Source organism: Dermacentor variabilis, chromosome 1, assembly GCF_050947875.1.
Source record: "Dermacentor variabilis isolate Ectoservices chromosome 1, ASM5094787v1, whole genome shotgun sequence".
NCBI lineage: Eukaryota > Metazoa > Arthropoda > Arachnida > Ixodida > Ixodidae > Dermacentor > Dermacentor variabilis.
In genome coordinates, this window is record NC_134568.1 from 84,440,875 (window position 1) to 84,466,605 (window position 25,731).

The 25,731-nt window shown below is 45.7% G+C and overlaps 1 protein-coding gene across 1 annotated transcript in view; it reads right to left on the minus strand.

Moving 5' to 3' along the window:
- Positions 1-24,672, minus strand: part of LOC142580084 (nose resistant to fluoxetine protein 6-like) — a 73,441-nt gene extending 48,769 nt beyond the window's left edge. The window contains exon 1 of the mRNA XM_075690861.1: positions 23,903-24,672. Within this exon, the coding sequence (XP_075546976.1) occupies positions 23,903-24,299 (397 nt within the window). The 5' untranslated portion in view covers positions 24,300-24,672. The remainder of the gene's footprint in view (positions 1-23,902) is intronic.
- Between the last annotated feature and the right edge of the window lie 1,059 nt (positions 24,673-25,731).

Consider the following 25,731-nt stretch of genomic DNA (forward strand, 5'->3'; position numbering starts at 1 on the left):
TTCCGTACTTCGTTTTGTTCGTACTTCGTCTTGTGTGCCGTCTACCCGTCGCATTACACTGAATTCAGCTACTAATGCAGCTAAACGACATGCGTTTTTCTCGTGGCCTTCTTAGCAGGTTGCGCCACTTAATGACGCCGGCACTTATGGAGCGCATTGCGTTCACGCTATTTGCGCCGTATGACGACTATTATACCCTCTGGCAGTGCCAAAGTAATCGTTGGGGAAAAGTAGCGTCAACACCAGCAAATCCACAGTTGTTTGTTTGCTTGTTTGTTTCTGTGCCCAATGTGAACGAAACAGCATATTAGGAAACGCCTGGCGCTATATAAGTCGAGGAATCTCAGAGGACACGTATACATTCCGCGTATACATTCAGCTGCATGAAGAGAAAGCATCGATGTGATCACAAGAGGTAAATTCAGTTGAGACCCTCACATCGAACCCTACTTGAATCCGGCGGTGGGAACTTTTCTTTCAGTACCACTAACATGGAACGGCAGAAGGGGACACAGAAGTCAATTTTCGCTGAAGGTCACGGAGGGCAAGTGCGATGATCAGGGGTTCCTTCAAAATGCGTATCATTGAGCGAAGGTGCCAAGTCCTACACGCAGTGGCATTTCCCAGTGAGCCAACGAAGTCACACGGGAACTTTCCAGTAGAATACTACATAGCGTGCTGCTGGCGCGCAAAATTTTCACTTAGTTAATCAAACCTTGTGGGCACTCATCCCATTCTCGGAGCCATAGAATCACAGTTGGGTTCGACCAGAAAACATTGACATTCAACACAATGAAGTAATGGGATTTCTATCGAATAAACAAACGATCTTAAGTTCAAGAAACAACGTTCTGGCCGAATTATCTACTGCAGCAAAGAGCCGCAACCTTCCTGGTAACCGATTTGTACGCAACCGCCTGGTAACCCCAGTAGGGCCGTCTCTAAACCTCGCATGGGAATACTGCTAGTGTACCTGTGCACTGTGTGACGTAGTGGAACGTTAGGTGACTTGTTTGAAAGTGACACGTGCGGCACTATAACTGCCGATTGCTGTATCTTCCTGCAACACTAAAGTTTACGTGAAAAGAGAATGTGTACGTAGATCATCAACATTAACTGCAAGCGGAGCTTTGAGGATATAATTAATTTAATTTTGGTTCCTTCGTCCCGAAGCCGCTATCTAGCCATGCGAGAGAACATAATGAGAGACCCCGGTTGCATTTTATCCCCTGTGGTTGTGAACGTGCTCCTAAACCGGTGTGCACAGGCGTATATGGATTTTGTCTTCATCAGAGTGCAACCTCCGCTGCTGTAAATAATCACGATAATCTTCTCGGTAACAAAACGCCATTACCATTTAGCCGCTGTGACGAATAGAGATACGAGGAACTTCGCGATGCTAATGGCATGTTTACTTCATGGTACCATGGCAGGCAGTGACCTTTCGCGATCCTTGGTCACAACCGGCCAAACCTGAGCATTTCACATCATCAAGCTTTCTTTTTTTTTTCATGATATGGTTGAGAATTCGTGAAAGGTGTAGTGATTTATCGAACATTTTTATGCAATATATATATATAGCCAGTATATAGACAGGCAGCTATTATCGTGCACTAAAATGGCACAGTATTAATCTATTTGCGACGTTGCACGGAAGGCGGGCTGCGAGAAAGTACTTCGAGCATTGACACCGTGACGAACGTCTCCAAACTGGGTGCATCATCCGTTAGCTCGGTGTTTCGACTGATCAACGCATACGTCTCTGATGTGCCTTTACGTGCGAAAGTGACAAAATGAGCCGAGCAAACGATAATCCACAAAAAGCGTGGATCTCTAGGCACGATCAATCACATCTTTAGGCCGCGTTGTCCGCATCTCATTTGCTAGTTTATATGAAGCAGGAATGCATTAGTAATGTGCGTGTACCTCCCTTTCCAGCTTGGAATACCTCTGGCTTTCTGAGTGGCGTAAAAGTTCTTGTTGATATTCATATGGGTCTGTTCGTAACTTTCATTTTCAACGCTTCCTTCTTTGTATAAGACCATTCCAGCAGTTTAGGATTGCTTCTCATTTCTTTCTCCTTCCTCTACCATCCCCCAACCACTTTCTTTCTTCTTTGTCTTCTTTATCTTCTGAAAAAAAAATGCCTCCACATAGCAAGACTGACTCTAACCGCAGGTTCATTCACCATCATAGTCCTCTCAATAATCATCAGTAATGGAACCCCGCCGACGGCACTGTCACAACAGCCACCGGCGTGCTGCAAAGAGATGGGCCACTAGAAACAAGGGTGCTCGTTAGGACGCCGCAGCGAGACACGCCTTCTTCTCGGCAGCGCTCTGTACCTTCTGTCACATCGAAGTTATGATCGCCCCGTGGCCGTCTTAGATCACGTGATCGTCTCGAAGACGCTCCGCCCGGAAGGACGACAGGCACGCAAAGTGTACCGCATGGACGAGGGAGCGAGGGGGGGGGGGAGGTGTCCGGGGTCCGGGTGGCGCATGGTCTCCGCGCCAGCGGGACTGGGCTATTTTTGAGGCCCGATGGCGTCCTTCGGAGCGTTGCGCGCCGCCGAGCGGAGGCCGCCGCTCGGCTGCGCTGATGGTGCATAATGAACTTCACGTGCTGGCGCCTTTGGCCCTCTTGGTGCCGCTCTTATTCGCTGCTCCTTTTTCTTTTCCTCTTCCATTGCAGTGGAAGCGCTTAGCGCTCAACTGCACCAGCGTCGGCTCGGTTTTTTGAAGAGCGCGGCTCGTCAGCGACGCTCGAATTCTTTTTCTTTTTCTTTTTCGGCTTTAAAGCATCGCGCCGACTCAGTGTCACTTCCTAGACGGTCTGTTGGAACTTCCATGTCGGGTGCGGTATGCGCGCGCGGTGAAGAGACTGTTAATGCGTTTCGTCACGACAGGCTCTATTCGAATTTTCATGATCATGCCATGCTTCTTGCTTTTTTTTTTCTTTTCTGTGACGCCAGGGCGCAGTTTTTACAAGGAAGTCGCGTTTCACACAGGCAGGCAAACTCACCGCCATTGAAGAGTTTATGCTTCGTGCGTCTACACTTTCTGTAACTTTTTGTTTTTTCATTTATCGTTTTTCCTGGGTTTATTGTTTCTTTCCTTCCTTTTTTTTTGCGACATTCCCGTAGGAATAGTAATCAAGCCTTGAACGCAATTCTGGTATGTCCGCTTCCTCGCAGTGCGCCGACGGGAGTGTTGACCGTTACCTTGTCATGGCGCCTTACGTCCTTCGTTTGGTTCGAGTTTCTTGGATAGGCAACGATAAACATATAGCCTATGTATTCAACGTTTGTTCAAGTGGACAGTTTCATGATCTCTTCTTCTAAGTGATCGCTGAAAGGAGCGCGGCCTTCACAGCGGCCACGAAACCATTAGACTCATTCGCATGCTAAGGCGAAATTATATAGGGTTTTACGTGCCAAAACCACTTTCTGATTATGAGGCACGCCGTAGTGCAGGATTCCGGAAATTTTGACCACCTGGGGTTCTTTAACGTGCACCTAAATCTAAGCACACGGGTGTTTTCGCATTTCGCCCCCATCGAAATGCGGCCGCCGTGGCCGGGATTCGATCCCGCGACCTCATGCTCAGCAGCCTAACACCACAGCCACTGAGCAACCACGGCGGGTTATGCTCGTGATGGTCGCACGAAAGATGCATCGCGCCCTTACGCTTTTTGTTCTAAAATGCCGATAAGGTCCGGCGAATTCCGTCCGTGCTTTTGCCGAAAAGAGAGACAGTTTGTTTGTTATTTCATTAGAGGAGCAGTTGGCAAACGACAAGGGGAGCTCGTTTCCACTCGCTTCACAGCATTTCACCCAGAACACGTGCACCGTGAAATGATGAGGTTAGGACCACATCCAACGCATGTTCAACATGATTTCGCGGTGCTGTCGCCCGACATCAGTCCGTCGAAGTTACGCTGCACTATGGCAGTGCTATAATCCTAAACAATATGTGGCTTAATAGGGTGTACCGTTGGGTGAGTTAGTATATCATGAAACAATATTTTTTAGCCCAGAAAAAAAAAATAGACGGACAAGAGTTTTTGTGTGGTGCATTATCGTCTTAAACTTGTGCGCGTTTTTTTCCCCCTTTTCTGCGCTAGACTCCTTCATTCACAAAATGTGGCCTTCCCCCCACCCCCCACCCCTATGTGGATAGGCATTGAAGCAACTGCTTGATGGTATAAGCTTATCGGCCATCATGGCACCACGGTCGTGTTGTGCTGTTATTAAGCGGCGGAAAATGGGAAGGTATATAGGCCACTTGGTAACCACCTCGTACCGTTTTTTGCTAGAAGCCCAGCACAACAACACAATCAGCATTAAATATTAAAGTATCGTGTTTCACGTGCCAAACTTACGATTTGATTATGATATTAAGAGGCACGCCTTAGTGGGGGGCTAAGGATTATTTTTACCGTCCGGGGCTTTTTAACGTGCACTACACCCAAGTCCACGAGGGGTTTTTTTCTTTGCATTTCATGGCCATCGAAATGCGGCCACCGCGGGCGTGATCGAAACCGCGACGTCCAGTCCAGCGAAAACTACCACACATAATAAAATCTGATTGAACCTTACGGGCACGATGCGCCATTCGAAAATTAACAGTCGAGAAGCTTAATCTCTTCGTCGAAAATAGTGACAGAAGGTGCGGTGACACATGCTGCTCCATTCTTATGTAGGATGTACGCTTGGCATGTTTGGCGCGCACGCTTCATGGTCACGATACTCCTTTGCCCAGGTTAAAAAGTTATGAAACGTACACGTTTTTCACATTCGGCCCGCACCACAATGCAGCCGTCGCGGCCTGGAATCGAACTCGCAGCCTCGCGGTTCGGTGCGCTACGCCGTATAGCCACTAAGCGACTGAGACGGTTCAGCGCAGCTGCAGCTTACAGCTCTGGTTTTATTGCGATAGCAATTATATGGACACTCCAAGCGCATTTCTGCCGTCGCCGTCGCCGTGAGGTTTCGTATAAAGTCGACAAAAGGAGCCGACGATCGCAGCTCAATCCCGCCCGCGAGAAAGAGACGCAAGCGGGGGAGGAGAGAGGGGGGCGGCGTTCCACTCCGGCTGCAACTGCGCGTGTGGCGGCTGCGCGCAGTCGCGCGGCCGTATCTTGATTGCGATCTGCGTTGGGGACAGAGTCTAGGTGCGTCGGTGGTTCGCTACTTTGTACGTGCTGCGTTGTCGGCGCTCACTTTACGTTGAAGCGACATACAGCACGAATATCACTTCGCTCGCTGCTGCTGCCGCGTTACCTCGCGCCAGCGTTTTGACAGCCAGTTTCCGCGGTGATCGAGTGAGATGTGTTTATGTTTGCTTGTGCGCGCGTGGCAACATTCTTGTTATTTTCATTAGTATACCTATGTTTACAAGCTTACAGGGCCAATAAAACTACTATCCCTACTTCGTATATATGTCCACTAATTTGCTATCGCAATCGATGGTTCGCCTGCGACTTTCTTTCTCTCCCTGTTCCAATAGAAAGAGACTAAAAGCACGGAGCAGATTTCTTGCAAGCCCGTTGGGGCCACCGTAACTCTGCTATACGGGTTCATCATATTGAAGCTTTATCGAATTTTTTTAAAAATTGTTTGTGGCAGATAACCCGCCGTGGTTGCTCAGTGGCTATGGTGTTGGGCTGCTGAGCACGAGGTCGCGGGATCGAATCCCGGCCACGGCGGCCGCATTTCGATGGGCGCGAAATGCGAAAACACCCGTGTGCTTAGATTTAGGTGCACGTTAAAGAACCCCAGATGGTCAAAATTTCCGGAGTCCTCCACTACGGCGTGCCTCATAATCAGAAAGTGGTTTTGGCACGTAAAACCCCAAATATTATTATTATTATTATTGTTTGTGGCAGATAGACTAATTCTTATTCTTGAGCTGGATTATTCGAAGAGGCGGACATTACTAGCACGAGAAATGTAAACACACATTCAAGTAGTTAACGACAATTCTCTAGTTTATTTCTTGATAAGTTACGTTACGGCACATATTGCAATTTACGAATTGTAGCCAAAACATATGCTTGCAAAACATATCCACTTCAAATGAGTTACCGGGATTGCACCAGTTTCGAGATATTTTCCAAAGTGTGCGACAAAATACATGGGAGTCCCAGTTACGTTTTCTTTTTCCGATGCATTGAAGAGCGTTTTGTTAAAAAAGTAAATGGAATAACACATCACTTTTACGGCGAGTTTGATAGCGCATATCACCAAACTGACGTCATTTTGCAAATTCATTCCAATTGTATACACCTTGCAAACTCACCAGCTATAATTCCTAAATTTCAATACGTGCCCTACATAATTAATTCAAAATATAATTAGCAATTTTTTGTTATTTTGTTGACTATGTGTTTCGATTTCTCGTGCAAGTAATGTCCACCTCTTTCAGTAATCCAGCTCAAGGACTAGAATTATGTCATCTGCAACGGGCTATATTTAAAAATTCCATAAAACTTAAATATGGTCATCCTGTATAAGGTGTTCCAGCTAACATTAGCCAAGCGACTCAACGAAAGAAAAATACTAAAGAAACACGGTGCAGATATAATTTTCAGACCTATAGCTTTCGGTCGTCAGACGAAATGTCTTAAGTTTGACGATTGAGCACCGCAGCTGTTATAATTGTATCTTGCACTGTGTTTTTTTTTATCTTTATTTTTCGTTAAGTTGCATGGCTACCGTTAGCTGGCAGACACGGTATACTCTGGTGTAATAAGACATGTGGACTCCCTCACACTCACGCCTTCTCGCAATTCCGCGTCACGTTGATTTAATGGCGAACTCGCGATCAAAATTCATTCATAGCTCGGGAAGAGGTGTTCGGGCTATGAATGAAGGGCCACGCCTCCTGCTTTAGTCAAGCAGAACACCGGACCCATCTTTACCACTACCAACACCATTCTATACCATCCTTTACAATACTGAACCATGCAACGTGGATTCCGATACCCAGTTTAAGGCCCTGCAGAAGAGTGCTTTAAAATCATTAAAAACTTTTCTCGAAGACAGCGGCATTGCTCGCCGTTATTTAGCGCTTTTAATGTTCCTTTTATTTCAATGGCGCTGTATATATGTATCTGCTTGCGGATTATGATATGTTGACTGTTCTGTTCTGACTATATGCGATAATGCATTTACACGATGTATGCACCACCCGCTGGCTAGAGATGGTGTTGTTAGGTGACAGCATGATTTGCATTTTTGAAACTTTCTTTCACAGTGCTGTGGACTTATTTAACTTGTGTATTGTATGTACCATGCATTTTTTACGTCATAGTATTACTGTGAAAACGTTGCTTGACTAGTTCTGGTGCTTGTACGAAAAGGTTGTTTGACAAGTAGTCTTGAACCCTGTATGTTGTAGGTTAGACCCATTCAAAAGCTAAGGAGTAGCCTGCGCCTTAAACTGTGCGTAAACGTCTTACATCATCTCAATAAAACTAAGTGGGAGGGATTCGTTTGATTACCTAATGCAACCTATACGACACGCACTGCACAACATTGAGCAAAGCAGTATCTCCGACGTGCAATATTTGCGAGTACACAAACAGCATTTTTCTCGAGCGTGCAACAGCCTATCATGCTTTCTTTTGTAAAGATGCACTGCGTTTACTAATTCTTCGACGCCCAAACTGCCAACACCTCGGGATAGGCCGTGGAATTCGCGGCTTTCCTTTCAGATAATGGCCTAAATAAGGCGCTCTAAATAGCGTTTTGCGTGTTGGTGTTCACTAATAGAGTGTTTTAGTTGAGCGTCTTTACGGTACGCTCCGCTCCGAGCTGCCCCGCTAAGCCACAGCGGAGCGGCGGGCGATTTTCACGTTTTAGTTATACGTTTAGCGTAGCGGAGCGCACCTTTCGTAGTTGCAGCGCCCCCTGGCTAAATTCAGGGTAATGAAAGAAAATAAAAACACTTTATGATCACTCTTATACAGTAAAACGTATATATGAATATATATAACTTATTTCTCCATGAAGTACCTAGACGTGCGCTTGTAATGCGTTACCGGTCCATTTTATCCAATAGAAAAGAAAGCGCCGTCTTGGGGAACGCCACGTGTAAGCCAGCGCGCTTGCTTTCTGCATCCAATCCAATCCGTTCTGACGCCAACGATAGCCAAAGTGCTGCGCGGCACGCTCCGCTCAGGCAGCTTCTTAGCGGACCGTGTTCTTCGCTCCGCTAGCCCGCTTACGGCTAAGCGGACGGCGCATGCGCATTCGCGCTTCCGCTCCGCTTAGCTGCTTAGCGGAGCGTAAACACGCTCAACTAAAACACTCTAATGTTTACTGCGTGTGTGTCCTTGTGTGCGCATGGGTGCCGCGTGCGTATGCAGCCTTCGCTCATTCCTTCCTTAATGCGTTTTATGTAAAGAAGAGCGTTCTTCCCCACGCCATCTCAGTAAATAAAGGCGTTCAATTGTTACTCCTCATTACTAAATTTTGCGTAAGTTTCCTTGGAAAGTCCACTTTGTTGAATCACGAGAGTCTGCCACTGGTTTTCTTTTTTGACTACATAACACATTGGCACCGTAGTTGAAAGCGCATGCATCGTTGGCCAGCCGTAACCACCCCGTCAGTTTCCTTTCTGTTTTGTTTTTTCCTCAGCTGCCGACGTCTTGTTAGTTCGTCCGAGCGTAACTGGTTGTTTCATCCAGTGTATGCACGCAATGTAGCAGCTAACTCGAGGTGTGACGAAGTGCCCATAGTTGTTCACAAGTAAAAGAATGACTTGCCATCCCGACGCTGCGAAAGTGGATGCCCGGCGATGCTTTAAAAAGCCACCACTACAACTGCTGACGGGCTATGCAATGCTTTATTGCTTTAGAGTAATGGTAGTAAATGTAATTTTGACAACACGCCCCCACCCATAGCGGGGTTGTAAGAACACTGAAATCAGTTGCTAGGCGGGTTCTTTCACATACGAAAGGCTACGGACGTCACTCCCCACGTCGCAAGCTGGCGTCGGCGCGGCAGCTTGCGCAGCAGCAATCTTTACCGGGAAACGTATGCGGGGAGCGCTACGTGCTTCGCATTGTTATCATGGGCGCCTTAACATCAACTACGTGCTTCGGATAATCGTTTTGTATTTGATATTTATTAATTTTTATTAAATATGAGGTATTACCTGCCAAAACCGCGATCTAATTATGAGGCACGCAGTAGGGGGGGGGGTACACCGGAATAATTTGGACCACGTGGGCTTCTTTAGCGCGCACCTAAATATAAGCATACACGGGTGTTTTCGCATTTCGCCCCCATTGATATGCGGCCGCCGTGGCCGAGATTCGATTCCGCGACGTCGTTCTTAGCAGCCCAACACCATAGCCACTAAGCAACCATGGCGGGTTTGTGTTTGTCCTTTATTTAAACGTATGCTCTTCAGTATGTTGTATGCGTGAGTCCAAGCAATGTATGCATTGTTCGCCTCACTTTGATGACTGCTTGACGCCTCTGCCTTACGGGGGTACGAGCCGCTGCTGCCGGCCATGCACTACCGCCGGAATCGGCCCAAATTTTTGCTGACGGGCATGGACACGAAAAATGCCCACCAACTAGAGGCTCACGGCTTGGCTATAAAAATAAACAAATTATGAGGTTTTACGTAACGAAAGTACCCTCTGATTATGAGGCACACTGTAGTGGAAAATTTTGACCACGTGGGTTCTTTGCGGACGAACTATTTTGCATTTAGGTCCCATCGAAACGCGGCCGCCACGGCCGGAATCGGACTCGCGACCTCGAGCTCAGCCATTGCCACTAAGATATCGCGGTAGATTGCTGTTTACAAGTGCAACAGATAGTGCATAGCGCTGCTATCGGAGTCCCAGTGACTCACAGCCTCACATGAGGGACGGCGAATGTATCGTAGCCAGTCCTCATCTCCATTTATTGTGAGAAGTAAATGACGGACCCGAGGACACTTCAACGCGCGCGGTCTAAAAGTGTGACACCCATGTTCTGATGCACACTCTATACCAACCGACAAAGGTAACTTCCTTTAAATATTTTTTCCACGCGATCTCTCCCAGACAGAGTATTTGTTCCCAGAAGATTACTTTAGGCTTGCTTCCTTACATTGGTTCTGAAATGAAGGCGTTGCGATATCAATCACAGGAAGACATTAGACAGATATGCGTAAGCTACAGCGAATCACTGGATGCAACGGACGTAGACAGGGTCACGTAAGTTTTTTTTTTTCCTTCATATCTGGCCCTGTCGGCCCTGTCCGCCCTATACTATACGCTCCCCATAAGAAGGGTGAAACGCACCTAAGGACAAACGAGTTAGCGTGAACCAGCCTTGAAGCAAAGCGCAGTGCTTGAGGCGCCATCCCTTAACTAGTCGAGGCTTACAAGTTAGGCGAGGAAGCCGGCGGATTTTAGCTCACTAAAGTTGTATTTTTCCGAATTTTAACTGAGGTCCGAATTGTAAAATTGTACAGAAGTAGATGACCCCACTTTAAGCCTTCTTGCTTTATTTTCATTTAGCTTATACATAAAGAAAATAGACTGTGCACTGTGCATTTTGCATCAAGGTGTTTTTCTGCTTCACGAAGTGATTCACATTACATTCGAAAGTGATGCTGCTGCCGCCTATTGAGTGCCTTTTTCTTGGGCGCCATGTTCTAAGTGCGTGCCTCGCGACCATGGCATATACAGGCAGATACATTAATGTCAGCAAACTATATGGACATCATAGTAGAAAGGTTTATAGAAACGCCTAACATTTCCTTGATAAACGTTGTCAGTAAATAAAGCAACCGGTGCTTGACGGAAACTTGCACTCTACCAAACTAAACTCATGTTAACAGAACCATAAAAAAATAATAAGAAGAAGAATAAATAAGTAAGTAAACGAATGAAAAAAAGGCGACACAGGGGGAAATAACCAGATTACCTGCTCAACCAGAACTGGGTATCTGAATTTTTACCCTACACCGTGGGATTGTTATAATAATAATAATAATAATAATAATAATAATAATAATAATAATAATAATAATAATAATAATAATAATAATAATAATAATAATAATAATAATAATAATAATAATAATAATTATTATTATTATTATTATTATTATTATTATTATTATTATTATTATTATTATTATTATTATTATTATATATGAAAACATACAAGCACACAAAGGAAACAGGGAGGGAGCAAGCTGACAACTGCCACAGAGAGGGAGTGGGAGGGAGAAGGAGAAAGAGAATGCAGATATAAGAGAAGAGAAATACACGCGTAATAAGGGCGCCAGCACAAGTCACTTAACACTATTGTCAATCTAAGAGCTGTCTACACGTTACTTGAAGTTAGAAACTACAATAGAGCCTTCGTTGCCTCTGCTGTGACGAGTAATGAGGTAACCACTCCGAATCAGTATGTTCCGAAAGAGGCCAGTCGTCAAGCCGAATAAGCAAAGTTCCGAGTGACGTTAGTTTCCGTGTGCTGTAACGAGGACAGCGGTTGAGTGCGTGCTTGATGTGTGAGTGTGCTCGAGTGTTGTAGGCTATTATAATATGGAAAGCAGAAGACCGTGTAAGCTGCATTCCAATCCACTGGCAAGTGAACTTCAAATCAAATCAAACATGTTTATTTTGCAGGAAGCATGCAAAATTTCCCTGCGGGAGGCGCAACATCTTGGGCACAGCTTGGACACAACATCGCCACCAGGCCTTACGCAAACATATGCGCTCAAAAAGCTAAAGGCAAACAAGGAAGAGGGCAATCTCACTCCAGTGGCGACCATTTAGACTCGCCTTGACGAAACGCTGTCGGTACGTTGGCACTGGAATGATATTGCCATCTCCTTTGTATTGTTGTTTCTCTTCAACTCCCTTAATTCAACCCCCTAACCTCCAAGCGCTTTTGGCCAACCTTGAATGTTAGTTGAGTTAATCCAAAATAAGTGGCTGTCGGTTAACTCTTGCTCACAATCTCTATTATCCGACTATTTGTGCTGAATATTTGTCGAAGTCGGCAACCATTTCGGACAATCGCATCTATGGCTTCAGTGGACGGAAGAAATACATGAATGAGCATCCTGCTGCAGCGCCCACCGCCTCCCCGCATAGTGCGTGCACGAAACGCTTCTGGTCGCCGTTTTTTTTCCTTTTTTGTTGTCGTTCTTGTAAGCGCACCTAGCATTATAAGGGTTGCCGGCAACATTGGCTCCGCCTGAGCACCATATACATCATCATCATCATCATCATCATCATCATCATCATCATCATCATCATCATCATCATCATCATCAGCCTGGTTAAGCCCACTGCAGGGCAAAGGCCTCTCCCATACTTCTCCAACTACCCCGGTCATGTACTAATTGTGGTCATGTTGTCCCTACAAACTTCTTAATCTCTCCGCCCACCTAACTTTCTGCCGTCCCCTGCTACGCTTCCCTTCCCTTGGAATCCAGTCGGTAACGCTTAATGACCATCGTTTATCTTCCCTCCTCATTACATGTCCTGCCCATGCCCATTTCTTTTTCTTCATTTCAACTGTCATTGACTCGCGTTTGTTCCCTTACCCAATCTGCTCTTTTCTTATCCACCTATTACCTCTATTGCTCTATTGTTATCCACCGTTACACCTATCATTCTTCTTTCCATAGCTCGTTGTGTCGTCCTCAATTTATGTACGTAAATTCGTAAGCCTTTTCGTAAGCCTCCAGGTTTCATCCCCGTACATGAGTACTGGCAAGACACAGCTGTGTGTGTGTCTATATATATATATATATATATATATATATATATATATATATATATATATATATATATATATATATATATATAGTCATATCATAAGAGGAAAACAAACACTGACACCGAGGAAAACATCGGGGAAATTACCTGTGCTTAATATTTGAAATAAAGAAACGATAAATTAATGGAAGTGAAAGTGGATGAAAAAACAACTTGCCGCAGGTGGGAGACGATCCCACAACCTCTTCGCATTTCGCGTGCGAGGCTCTACCACTTGAGCTACCGCGGCACCGTTTCCCCATCCACTTTTTTGGATATTTGTTTCCTAGTAGAACCCTAGGAGTGTTAGCCAGCGCGACCCCTCACAGACCTTGGGGGCGGACGTGGAACATCCTTTCTGCCACAGGCGTCACAAGAACTTTGTCGTGAACGGTACAAGGCGACTGGTCTTCCATTCTCAAAAAACGTTTTCGTACTGCCAGGACTCATTGAATATGGGCAGCAGTGCACTTCGCACTTGCTCACCAAGGTGGCACAATATACGGTAACATATACCATATGGCGCGGGTGATGACGACTGATTACATAAAGCAAGTGCCGTGTAGGGTCCTTGAGTAGTGAACGGCAGATCCATGCGTGAATCCCGTGTTCCTGGAACGTGTTTAAAGGTTAACGGACTTGTGCCCGTTGAGTTTCCTGCAATCATAGCACAGAAATTTTCCGCTACATCGAGCTCTTCTCGGCTTTGGAAGAGTGCTAGGGTCTTCAACGGAAACGTTGTTCTGGACAGAACGTAGGCGTCTCACAGTTCTCCTCATTTGAGATAGTGGTTTACGGGGGCCAAGGGACTCAGAATTTTGTCCATCGCTCGACAGTGTTCCTTCGTTTGAGTGCGCCGGGCTGTCCTTAGATCGCGAATGGACTCCTTGCGTCGATATCTTCGTTCAGCGCGACGAAGCATCACACGAAGTCGCTCCAAGTCCAGGTCGAATTGTGAGTACTTCGGTTAGCAGATGAACCTGAACATAACGGTCTGCGCAGCTTCTTTAATAACTTCTTGCAGTCCAGAGGTGAGACCTTTCTGACAAGCGTCCTCCAGTAGGTTTTTAAACACAGTCCATTCTATTCTTCGTACTTTGCTGGGCGGATGAGTGTTACACATCCCGTTGATCTTAACGTAAGTGGGGACGTAATAACTGCTATGTATCTCAATATAAAAACAACAACTTAAGAGGAGCTCGGGCCGAACTCCGATGCCGCCTATTAAAATACACATAAAACACAGAAATAGTTTTCTGAAATAACCACTGTGCCAATTTTGATTATATGTGTTGTATTTGAGAGAGACAATTAAATTCTGGCGATTGTTTGAAGCGGAATTTCAATTTGAGGCCTGAATTTTTGAAAGGACGTTTTGCAAAATTGGTTGGTTTAAAAAACACAGAAGCACAAAGTTTACGAATTCGTAGCTCTGCTCCATAAACAGATATCGCAATTGTAGAAACCACATTCGTTAGAGCATCCAAAGCGGACAAATTCGATATATCAGTCGATATCTTACATAAATTTGTTACATTGTTTACAAGAGTTTTGCAAAAGTCCTGCACAAACATTAGTGGTCTATTTGAAAGTCTTGAACAGTACATCAATTTTGTCTGCTTGAGATGTACTATTAGATGCAATTTACAAAAGTGTGATATCGTTTTTTTATTGCTGAGTTATAAAGTTGTAAACCTGGTAGTTTCGATTTCTGAAAATTTGCGATTTTCAACAATTTTCATTAAAACATTCACCACTTAAATAAAAAATTGGCTACCAAGAGTCACTAGAATTTGATTTTATCTATTAAATGCAACAATATTCGTCAATTTTGGTGCAGGTATTGCCGAGAAAAACAAATTCTCCTTCCCCATGTATTTATATAGGAGCTCACGAGCGAAGGCTTCCTCTTAACGCGCGTGGCAAAGCGGCGTGATACAAAGGTCAAGTCCAGGCAGCTGCTGTACGCTGTATAACCCGTAGAAATGCAGGACTAGCGCCATTCAGCAGCAAGAGGTCACGCTTGGAGACGAATGAAGCGAGTCGTCCTCCCGTTGCATTATTTCCTGAGCTTCCCTAAATAGTGTGGTGGGCATTAGGGTCCCCGATAATAATCTAAGGACCAGGATATGCTTTTATTATGTCTTCTAATCTTTCGTTGTCCAACGGGTTTGATGGAGATAGGTAATGACCTACGAGTGCAAAGGTGAGCTTTCTATTTTTAACGGTATGGCAGACATACTGATTGTCGTCATGATGTTGCACAGGCGGGACGACGCAAGCAAGCTCACGGCGAATAAAGACGACGACCGCGCTACTTTCGGTGTTGCTTGAGGACGTGATTGACTCGTATAGACGGATAGTCTGATGATTGGGTGTGATAATGTTGATTGAGAAGTAGCGATGACTGGAAATCGGGTAATAAGTACAAACTGGAGAAAAATAGCAATGCGAGATGTTAGACGTCTGGCGTTCCACTGAGTAATTGATGCTTCTCTGACCTCCTTACGAAATAACTGGTTATTGTCAGCCATGGCTTTACTCGAGGTTGCCTAGGACTGGGCTCAATGAGTCCAGCCCTTGGAGTTTCAATGCTGGTCAACGTTACTCTGATGACACCGCTTATAGACCGCAGCATCGGAATAATTTGGCGGTCTATTGTTGTCACATAATCAGTTAAAGTATGCTTCGTTGGAGACATCAAGCGTGTAGGCTCTTTGGAAGGCTGAGTGCTCGGGAGCGCCGGCCAGTCTTTCACAGGGCACGTCTTTTCCGTTTGATGCCCCCTAGTGCTCTCTTGTCTGCTTGTACTTGAAGCTGATCTCGTTGACACAAGCTGTACATGAAGTACACCTTGTGCTGCACGCTTCCGTCGATCATGACGTCGACCACGGATCCTTTCAGAAGCGTTACTATGAGATGAGCTGTCCGTAATCATTTGTTTCAGGATAGCAAACTCTTTCTTTTTTTGATCCGTGGGCAGTCTTTATGAGACTTCATGAGAACCATCACAGTTGCCGCATCTAATATTTGTTGCGACTACGCGCCACACTGTAGGTTTTCCACAGACGCCCTTGACACGTCCGATCCGGAAGCACTTGTGGCATTGAAGCGGCTCGGGGACAAACGATCACACGATCTGCCGAAAGCGACCGACTTGGTCATGAGAAGGGCTGGAGTCGCCCTTAAATACTATCTTCACGCAGCGGCCGTTTCCGAGGTGACATACGTGCGTTATGACCACTCCTTCATACGCCTGTTTAATCAGAATATGAAGATATGCGTTCGTGATTGACAGTTCAATATCAAGATTACGGCCTGTAGTACAGGTTCTTTCCATTGGTATAACCGGTCGCACTTTGATATTCCCCATTTCTGTTATCTACCGCAGCTTGTCTAGCGCATTTCCACGAGTCGTGTCGACAGTCAAGCTGTTCTTTCGAATGTTTAGTCGAATCCCCTTAATTTAATTTGGCGCTTTTGTCTCAAGGAAAACAGAGAGAGCTTGCCTGTTCAATCCTCGAAGCTGATGGAAGAACCCCAGGTGTAAAGAAGATTGCGTGCGGCCGGCCAGCGCTTACGTTTTGCCTGCGTGGTTGGTGTACTACCAGATAATGACGTCTTTATGAGTCTACTTTTGGCCTTTCGGCTCCTCAACGACACAAAGCTATCCTCCAATGAACCATCGCCCGTGACTGAGTAAGCCTCAATGTTTTCGCTGGTACTGGATCAACTGCCTCGATTCCTTGAGGAACTTGTCAAAGTATTCTGGCCTGGCGGGATGGCAGGCTCCGCGTCCATGGTTACGAGAGCAGGAGTCTCAGTGGGGTGTTTACTACTTCTGGATCAGGTGCCCTGTGTCACTGAAAAGCTCGCCGTAGCAGGCTTCTGGCCGCACGCGTCTGTGGGAGGCTCCGCGTACATAGCCGCAAAGCAGGATGCATAAAGTGCCTCGGAAATCGGGGAAAATTGGGCGAAATATAGCTAGCAAAGAGAGATGCGTTCTAGCATAGATCAACTTCATCGTCCCTTCTCTCGTGAAGGGCCAGTATCCTTGTGAGACTGTGTATTCTGGTACAATGCGAAACCGCTCTACGCTCAAATTCTCTGAGTCGAACCATTCATTCTTTAGCAGCACCTGTGAAATCCAGAAAATAATCCTGCACGTCACTGTAGATCTGGCACCTAGCACAACGGTGATAGGGCTGCTCTACCAAAGGCAGTGAGTCTTAGTTGCTCGCTTTTCGTACCTACAACCCAAAGCTAACTATTTGTATTTCGGATCCTTGCAAGAACTAAGCTAGTGAGTGAGAGAGAAGCTGGGATGTCTGGTGGCGGCTGGGTGAGTTCTGACGTTATACATTTAACTGTGCAGCCGTGGTGGAGGGAGGTGGGGATGTGGCGGAGGGATGGACACAAAGGCGCACTTCACCCTCTTGGAGAACCAAATATGCATCGTCTCTCCCACAATTTGAGAAATATTAGCAGAAGGGCGAGAGAGGAGCTTATTTTTTCCTCGCCGAATCGTTTAACAAGATGATGCTGTCATTTTAGCGATGAAGTTAATGTAGCCCGATGCTGCACTGTAAGCAGCATCGTCATAGGTTTCTCAGCTGCAGTGAACATGTCGTTTATTCCAATCCACTCTCCCGTAAAAAAATAGTGCACGTAGGACAAAGTGACCGTTGTCTTAAGGAGCAGCTCAGGGAACGTAGAGCGCACCCGCTTCTAGACGTTTAGCCTTGCACTGCAGTGAATGTGGACGCGTGCCAGAGTTCGATAAGGCAAAGGTTGAGAGCAGCAGCCAGGACCAAATAACACACGTAATGTTTTGAAGCTGAGGAAAACTTATGGCTGGAAGACACCTTGGGACTTTTGGGATAAGGAACTGCAGTTCCAGCGAACGTGTAAATAATATGTTCACGCGTTGTAATAGATGATAACAGCCTCAAAATGTTTTGTCATATCTTAATGGTTTGTGTTTGTGGTGCTGCTCTGCTTTTTGCCGTGCTCTTTTCATCGGCATGCTGTGCCATACTATTGTCGCTTCTAGGGTAATATAAGTGGTTGTCATAGTTCAGGCGCTCGTGGTGTCAGTTTTAGATTCTTGATTCTTGCTATAATTTTAAAACTAAATCAAATTATGGGGTTTAACGTCCCAAAGAAACACGAGGGCTTTAGTGACGCCGTATAGTAAGAGTTCTGTATCACTGTTCTTTTTTTCTTCTGCTTTCGCGTTTGCATGCAGTTTGTTTATGGCTGGTAATTCTTTTTCTTTTTATCAGGCGTTCACTTGGCGGCGCTTGACGTAATTATCGCGTTGTTCTGGTTTGACGTTTTCAATCAGTACTGCGTATGCTTGGGCTCAACTATTTACACTAGTGCCACGCAACATCATCCGCATGGCGCTAAATAATTTGAACGCAGTGATATCAGTTAGGTTGGCAGCTCGCAGCCTGGGGAAAATACAGGATCTGACTAACCTCTTGACGATTAGCACGCGCAAGCACCCGACAGTGAAGCATTGGCCACCACATCTCGCATTTGTGGAGTGGTGTTGGCGCCCCCCGCCCCATTCCCCCATCCCGCTGCCAACCTATAAAGAAATCAAAAGGGAGAGAGAAATGGCGGAGAGCAAACAGTTATGATGCCCACAGCTGTGTCTTCACTCGTTGGATTATAGTGATATCGTCAATTAGTGAGCGAGATAAAGTTTAATGATAACTTGTGATAGCTTAATGATAGAAGAAGTTCTACATCCTAGCGAGAGGCTTTAGCACGCTGCTCCAAGGGTAATGCAGTGAAAAGCGCAGAGGTTTTGTCTTGTTAGCAAGATGCACTGGAGAACGTTCAAGCGCTTCAACGTTATTCAGTTATACTCTGACAGGCGTCGCCAATTTACATGCAGTGTGTATGTCTCAACTTTCAAGTTCGAAGTTAATTGTGAATTTTTTGACGATAGATGATTGCCATAGTACCGGAGCAAAAGGCGAGACGCTGCACTCTTGACTAGACTCCTGACGCCACGAGCCCAACAGAAAACAGTGGAAAAAGAGCGAAAGAAAAACATTTACACACACACACACACACACACACACACACACACACACACACACACACACACACACACACACACACACACACACACACACACACACACACGCACGCACGCACGCACACACACACACACGCGCACACTATTATTTTAACTAATTAGTCTTAATTAATCAACATCTCAAATATAGTTAGATGAAAAGTGTCAATGAGAAAATTGTAGAGCGGCATGAAAAACTCCTGATGCACCTTTCTGCTGCTCAATACGCGCTACGTAAAAGTGTTTTTCCGAGCGTGAAATAAGCCCGCGAACACACGCAAGATTGCCGCGTGACTGGCCACTCGAGGCACTTTGCGTGTATTCGCGGGCTGCTTCGCGTATTCGCGTGCTTCGCGGGCTGACGGTTAAGTCTTCAAGGTAACAGCACGCGATGCTTACTCAGCATACTGATTAATTGTGGTATGTTACGCTTAATATAACTTACATGAGGCGTCCACCGTAGATTTTCATTGAAGAGTACACCCAAGACGTTGTACTGAGAAACACTGTCAAGTAGTCGCCACTAATATATTACAGAGGATGCAAGCTTAACTAGGTTGTTAATAGGAGCAAGAACAATGTGAGTCGTCCTTTAACGTTAAGTTTTAGCTGATGAGCCAATAACCACACTGAAAGCGAATTTATCCAGTTATTAATAAAAGGAATAAGAAGAGAGATGTTGTCAGAGGGAAAAAACGTTTTCGGCATATAATGCACATCGGGTGTTTCTCGTAGTGCAAAGATATCATTGATATAAAACAGAGAAAGGGTAGGACCTCAAATAGAATCCTGCTGGACGCCGTACCTAATACCTGCTAAACCTGATTTTATTTAATGGAGTACGATGGACCAGATGGTGAGCGATCATACTGATGAAGCAGCGCACTTGAGATGGACACTTTCACGCACACATGAGGAAGGACATTGGCAGACGCTGGTATGTGCCTGTGCATATCCTTCTTCAAGTGTGCGTGAACATGCCTATTTCTAGTTAAAAATTAAAATGATATTATGGGGTTTTACACGCCAAAACCACGATCTATAACGGAGGATTGCGGATTAATTTTGACCACTTGGGGTTCTTTGACGCGCACCTAAATGAAAGTACAGGGGTGCTTTTGCATTTAGCTCCCATCGAAATGCGGCCAACGTGGCCGGGATTTGATCCCGTGACCTCGTGCTGAGCAGCTCAACACCAAAACCACTAAGCAACCACGCCGGGTTATTTCAAGTGCGCTGCTTCAGCAGATTATATGTTGTTAATTTCCACAAATTGGGAGCGATGTAATACAGAGCTACGCAGTAATTCTAGCGCAGTGCATTTGATTCCATGAAAGGGTACCAGATAAAAGTATGTAGTGTTTAAGTGAATCAAATGCTTTATTAATTGCTGAAAATATGCCTATTATGTCATGTTGATTTTCTATCTGGGCGACAATTTTATCACGTATTTCAACTAATGCAGATTCAGTGTATTTACACCTTGAAAGTCATACTGATTCGTGGATATGAGGCTATCCCTTTGCAGTTGTCTCGTTATTCTATAATTTTGTGCTTTTTCGGAAATGTTAGAAAGAAACTGCAAGTATGGACATTGACAGATAATTAGCGATGCACTCAGCGGCACCACCTTTATGCGAGACGGTAATCCTAGCAATTTTCATGTTATCCGAAAATTTGCTTGTATAAAACACAAGGTTTGATATGTCACAAGTAACATAAGCCTAATAACTCCGCAGCTGTACCTTCTTCATATACGAAACTGATTACGTGTCCACCTGACCTTTGAGTAATGTAAAAAGTTGGACTAGTTGGCATGGATGCGTGCTTTAAATCAGAGCGGGACATGAGGGCAACACGAAGAGAAAGCACAAGCGCTGACTAAGGACTGAAGTTTATTAAGAACAATACTTAGTATACAAAGGCAGCATGATGATAGCGCATCAGGACCTTCCATCTCTTCATTAGATTGTGAAACGCAGCTGCTTGCTGATTTATTCGATATGTCACGTAATGGCATTTGTGTGTTGTTCTTGATAAACATTGAACCTAATTCTGGGGTTTTACGTGCCAGAACCACGATCTGATCATGAGGCACACCGTAGTGGGAAACTCCGGATTAATTTTGACTACCAGGAGATCTTTAGCGTGCCCCCAAAGCACGGGACACAGGCGTTTTTGCATTTCGCCCCCATCGAAATGAGGTCGCCGCTGCCGGGATTTGATCCCGCGACCTCGTTGCTTAACAGCGCAACACTATGGCCGCTATAAGGTAGCGCGGCGATTCTTGATAAACTTTCAGTTCTTGTATAGATAGCGCTCGTCCGGTGTCCTCTCTGTGTGGCCGCCGTCTTTCGCGCCGATTTAAGGTATGCTGAGTTGTGATAGTGAGGTCAAAGTATTTTTCACTACATCTGGGTGTTTGTATTATATGTGACCCAAGACGTGCGACTGCAAATGTTAGAAACCAGTTATGGAGCAATGGCTAGGGTACTGAGCCATGCCTGCACAAGTCATGCAATGAGCGCATTTGGGCGGTATTTGTTGTTGTTGTTGTTCTTGGCTGAGCATCTTTCGTGTTTGTACTTACGGTTTTCTTTCTTTCTTTTTATTTTGCATATCGCGAAATAAACGACTAGAGAAGTTACATTTTTGCAGCGCTGGCTTTTCTGGAATTATCGGGAAACGCATACTAAGAGAGCTAGATGGCACGGTTACCGTTTTCACGCCGTAGCATGGAAATAATATACCATCCACTTCTCTTTCACATTTTGCAAAAAGAAACATATTTGAAGCAAGCGCTCATCAACCCACGCCAGCACCAAGGCAGAGGTAAACTGGTAGCGAAGCTTCCATAGAAGCCCACATGTTTAAATGTGGTGGCGCGTTGCAAGCTTAGTGACAAGTGATAATATGTGACTATTTCATCACATATCGTGGTAAAAATTTATACCTAGGCTGTTTTCTGAGCTCACTAGTTCAATTTTCTCCGAATTAAGTGTGATGTCAGCTGGCAGCGTGGCGTTTTTGTTCTTGGCTTGGAATAACATGGCTTTAGTTTTAGTAGTGTTACTTATGAGACCATTTTTAACGGACCACAAATGTAGTTTATCTAGTACTGCATTAGCACTCCTTAATAAGTCTGAAGCATGACGAGAGGAAAACAGTAGTGTAGTGTCATCAGCATAGATGATGTATTTGGTGCCATTGTCAATACTGACAATATCATTAAAATAGATATCGAAAAGGAGAGGGCCAAGTAGGCTCCCTTTGCGGCACTCCTATCCTTGTGTTCCTTAACTGAGAGGAGAGGTTATTGACGTGTGTAAACTGAACTCTGGAGTTTAGATATGATCTAATTAAATCAAGGTCAATGCCACTAACTCCATAGTTAGTCAATTTATTGAGTAGACGTTCATAATTAATCCAGTCGAACGCTTTCGTAAAAAATAGCATCACACCGGAAGTGACGGCGACATCAAATGATGCTTGGCGCTAATGTCTGACTTTCTTTTAGGGTCCGGTGTTTTTAGCTCTACGCGGAGCAGTTATTTTTCTTCTTTGACCTTGCAGCTCGATCTCCCCAGCTGATCTGTCAACATGTTACTATACTACAATGGCGGTGTGTGTTTTAAGGTGAACATCATCAGGCTGCTATTGACGGCAATCTCTCTTGTACGTTCCTTAAGAACGTGAGGTAATAGGGTGGAAATGAATGACAGTGCCAGAAACGTTTCAAAAGTTGCTTCACTTTTATTTTGGGTGTTTAATGAAATTAAACACCCAATATACATGGCCAAGCAAAAAAAAATATGTTTCAATGGAATAAAGGAAGTAGGGCCAACACAGTTATTTTCCGAAATGTATGCGAAACTTCTTTCCCAGAATCCCTGAAGCATTCAGAATTCTGTCCAACACCATGTATTTATATGCTCAATGATGAGTTATCAGACAAGACAGCGTTGCACCATACTATGATTTAGAAAGCATTTGAACCTACCAATTGTGTTGACTGTAGGGCGCTCAGAGCCTGTGGAACGGAGGGTGAACGAACGCATCGCAACGGTTCTTCGCGCAACGCTCCGCGACGCGAGAAGGCCACAGCGGGACAGAGCGTGCGAGTGTAGCAGCGTGAACATGCACCATAACGAAGAGCCTGCACTCACACTTTTTGACAACAAATCCCGTGCGCTAGCTGAGGAAAAACTTCAAGTGACGCACACACCACACTTCGAACAAACCCGCAAAGGAACGAAAAAACACGGACGAAACCACCACGCTCAAGTGACCCAACGCCATTCCGCACAACATAATAGCTGTACAGAGGCTGGTACTGATCGGCTATCTCAACAACTGTAGGTGACGTCACTGCACTAATCCTTTAAAACTAAAATGCCGAGGATGACGAAGCCGCCTTTGACGAAAATAGGTCCTCCTATCGAAACGCTGGTCAGCCTTTCTGAGACACCTTATCCTGTTTACAAACTTTATACCACAGTGTGCTATTCCATCTGTCAGCCCCCTTCTTGATTTTGGACGCAGGTTACGTGTGAGCCTGCACTGGGTGAGCGCAGTCTGCGTGCCACTTTCAGTAAAATTTCCGCGTGCGCTTTTTGCTTATCATCGTTAATTCCGAAAATAATTCACAAAAGCTCACGACATGGAACGCACAAAACTTGTTAGTGCACCACACGTTTCTCATGCGAGTGATCTCATGAAAAGAATATACACATGATGCGTCAGGTCGGCCAGAACTGCCCCGCACTTTTGCATGGCCTCGTTTCCTTTAGTGGTAACTGTCAATTTAGCCATTGAAAAGGCCCCCTCGAGCCCGTTCTGTGGCTAAATTATCAAGGCTACCATACACATTACCTCGTTCCGTTCAAGTCGTTTCCCGCGGCCTGCAAGGACCTTGCGCCCTCACGCTCGAGTGAGAGAAGTAATCGTGCTGCGGCACTCCGCTGGCCTCCCGGCCCTAACGAAAGAGAAAACAGGAGTAAATGAAACATCAGCACTCACTGCGTATCGCCCATGGTTCCAGGCGGCGGAAGGCCAGGGCCATCTTGAGCAGGCTTTGCGAGCACTCGCCCGAGACAGCGGGGTCAAAGCCGAACTTCGTAACCATGGGCAGCGCCTTTCTGTAGGCGGCGTCTATGGTGTCCTGCACGAAGTCCTCGGCGTTCAGCGCCGGCTCGTCTTCCGAGTCGCCATCAGCACCGTCCCCACTCTCTGATGTCACTGCAGGCGCGGCGACACCTTGGGAAGCGACCGGCGAAGTCGGTGACTTTCCATCAGAAAGCTGGCCGACGGCGCCCGCTTCGCTCGCCAACGCCTGTTCTGAGAGACCGCCGATGGCGCGCTGCGACGTTACGATCTTGATGAAAATCATGGCAATGGCAAGGACCCACAGCGCCATACTTGTTCATTAAAAAAATTCAGCCAAATTCTGCCGACACGAGTTGCTGGAGACCAAGCGTTAATCCAGCTTTGTTCCGATATTCGGCAGCGGCAAAAGAAAAGCTGGAGTACTTTGGTGGAATAGATGAGTGCTCGTGCAGAAAATGGACGCGTTAAAGCTTCAGACTTGCGACTGTGATGCGGGAAAGTAAGAAGAGAGTACGAGTTCGTAGCGAACAGCGAAATCAGGCTGCTACTTGGCGAAGCTGCAGAGCACCAGGAAGGCACCGCATATTAGTGCGAGGGACGCAGGCATCACGGCAGCATCGTGTCGTCAACTGAGAGAGCGCTTGAAGGAACCGCGCGCAGGCATGCACTGGCTCGCGCGTCCGAGTTGCCAGGATCAGTGATCGCGAGGCATGCCGGAGAGCGCGCGCGCCGAAATTTCGGAAGCCCCCCCCCCCCCCCCCCCCCTCTCTTTCCGAAAGAGAGGAAGCAGATGCGCCCTGGCACAGTTTCTCTCGCAGCCGCTTTCCTCGCAACGTTGTGCAGAAAGGAAGAGGAGAAAGTGGTCCCCCGAAATGCCACCCACCATTTGCAGCTGGTGCTTAGAAAGAAAAAGTTCCCTTTAATAGCTACACAAGCCGTCAATTGGTCTGCTTTACTTTATATATTTAGCTTACTTTGCATCGTGCTTACTTCACTGATATATATATATATATATATATATATATATATATATATAAGGTTTCGAATCGGGTAGCCTTGATGTACCATATGAGGGCTTTTCAGCCACCGACCTGCTCTCGTAAGTTCACGAGTGACGTGACGCCATCGGGCCAAAAAGGATGTTCCACATCTGCCCACAATGGCTTTGAGTGGCGATGGTTAGCACTCCTAGCGCTAAATCTAGTATGAGAAAAGAACTGCCCCAGATGGGGGGGGGGAGGGGGGGGACGATCTCACGTCTTCGCATTACGCGTGCGATGCTATACCAGTTAAGCTACCGCCGGTGCTGTTTTGCCGTCCACTTTCTTGGGTATTTATGTTTTATTACAAGAAATAACCTCCTTCCTTCTAATATATATATATATATACATATATATATATATATATATGTGTGTGAGGCAATTTTCTCGCATTTATCGCTCAAGAAATAAATTTCAGTTTCAATTTGAAATCGCCACTGAAACTTGGACGAGCATCCAAAAGGATGCTCGTCCAATGGTAGTACGAGTGTCCGCATGATGTTGTGCATGTAGGTTGTTTGCCTTGGTGTTGAACATTTCGTCGTTTCCTCAGCCGGTGGCCGACGGGTCACATAGCACTGACTCATTTCAGCGAGTAAACGCGGAGAAGTGAAGCACATGAATTCACAAGGATATTCATTTTTCTCGGGCACAGGAAATGGCTGTCGGTGCAGAAGTGCCTAAATGACCGGCCCACGATGC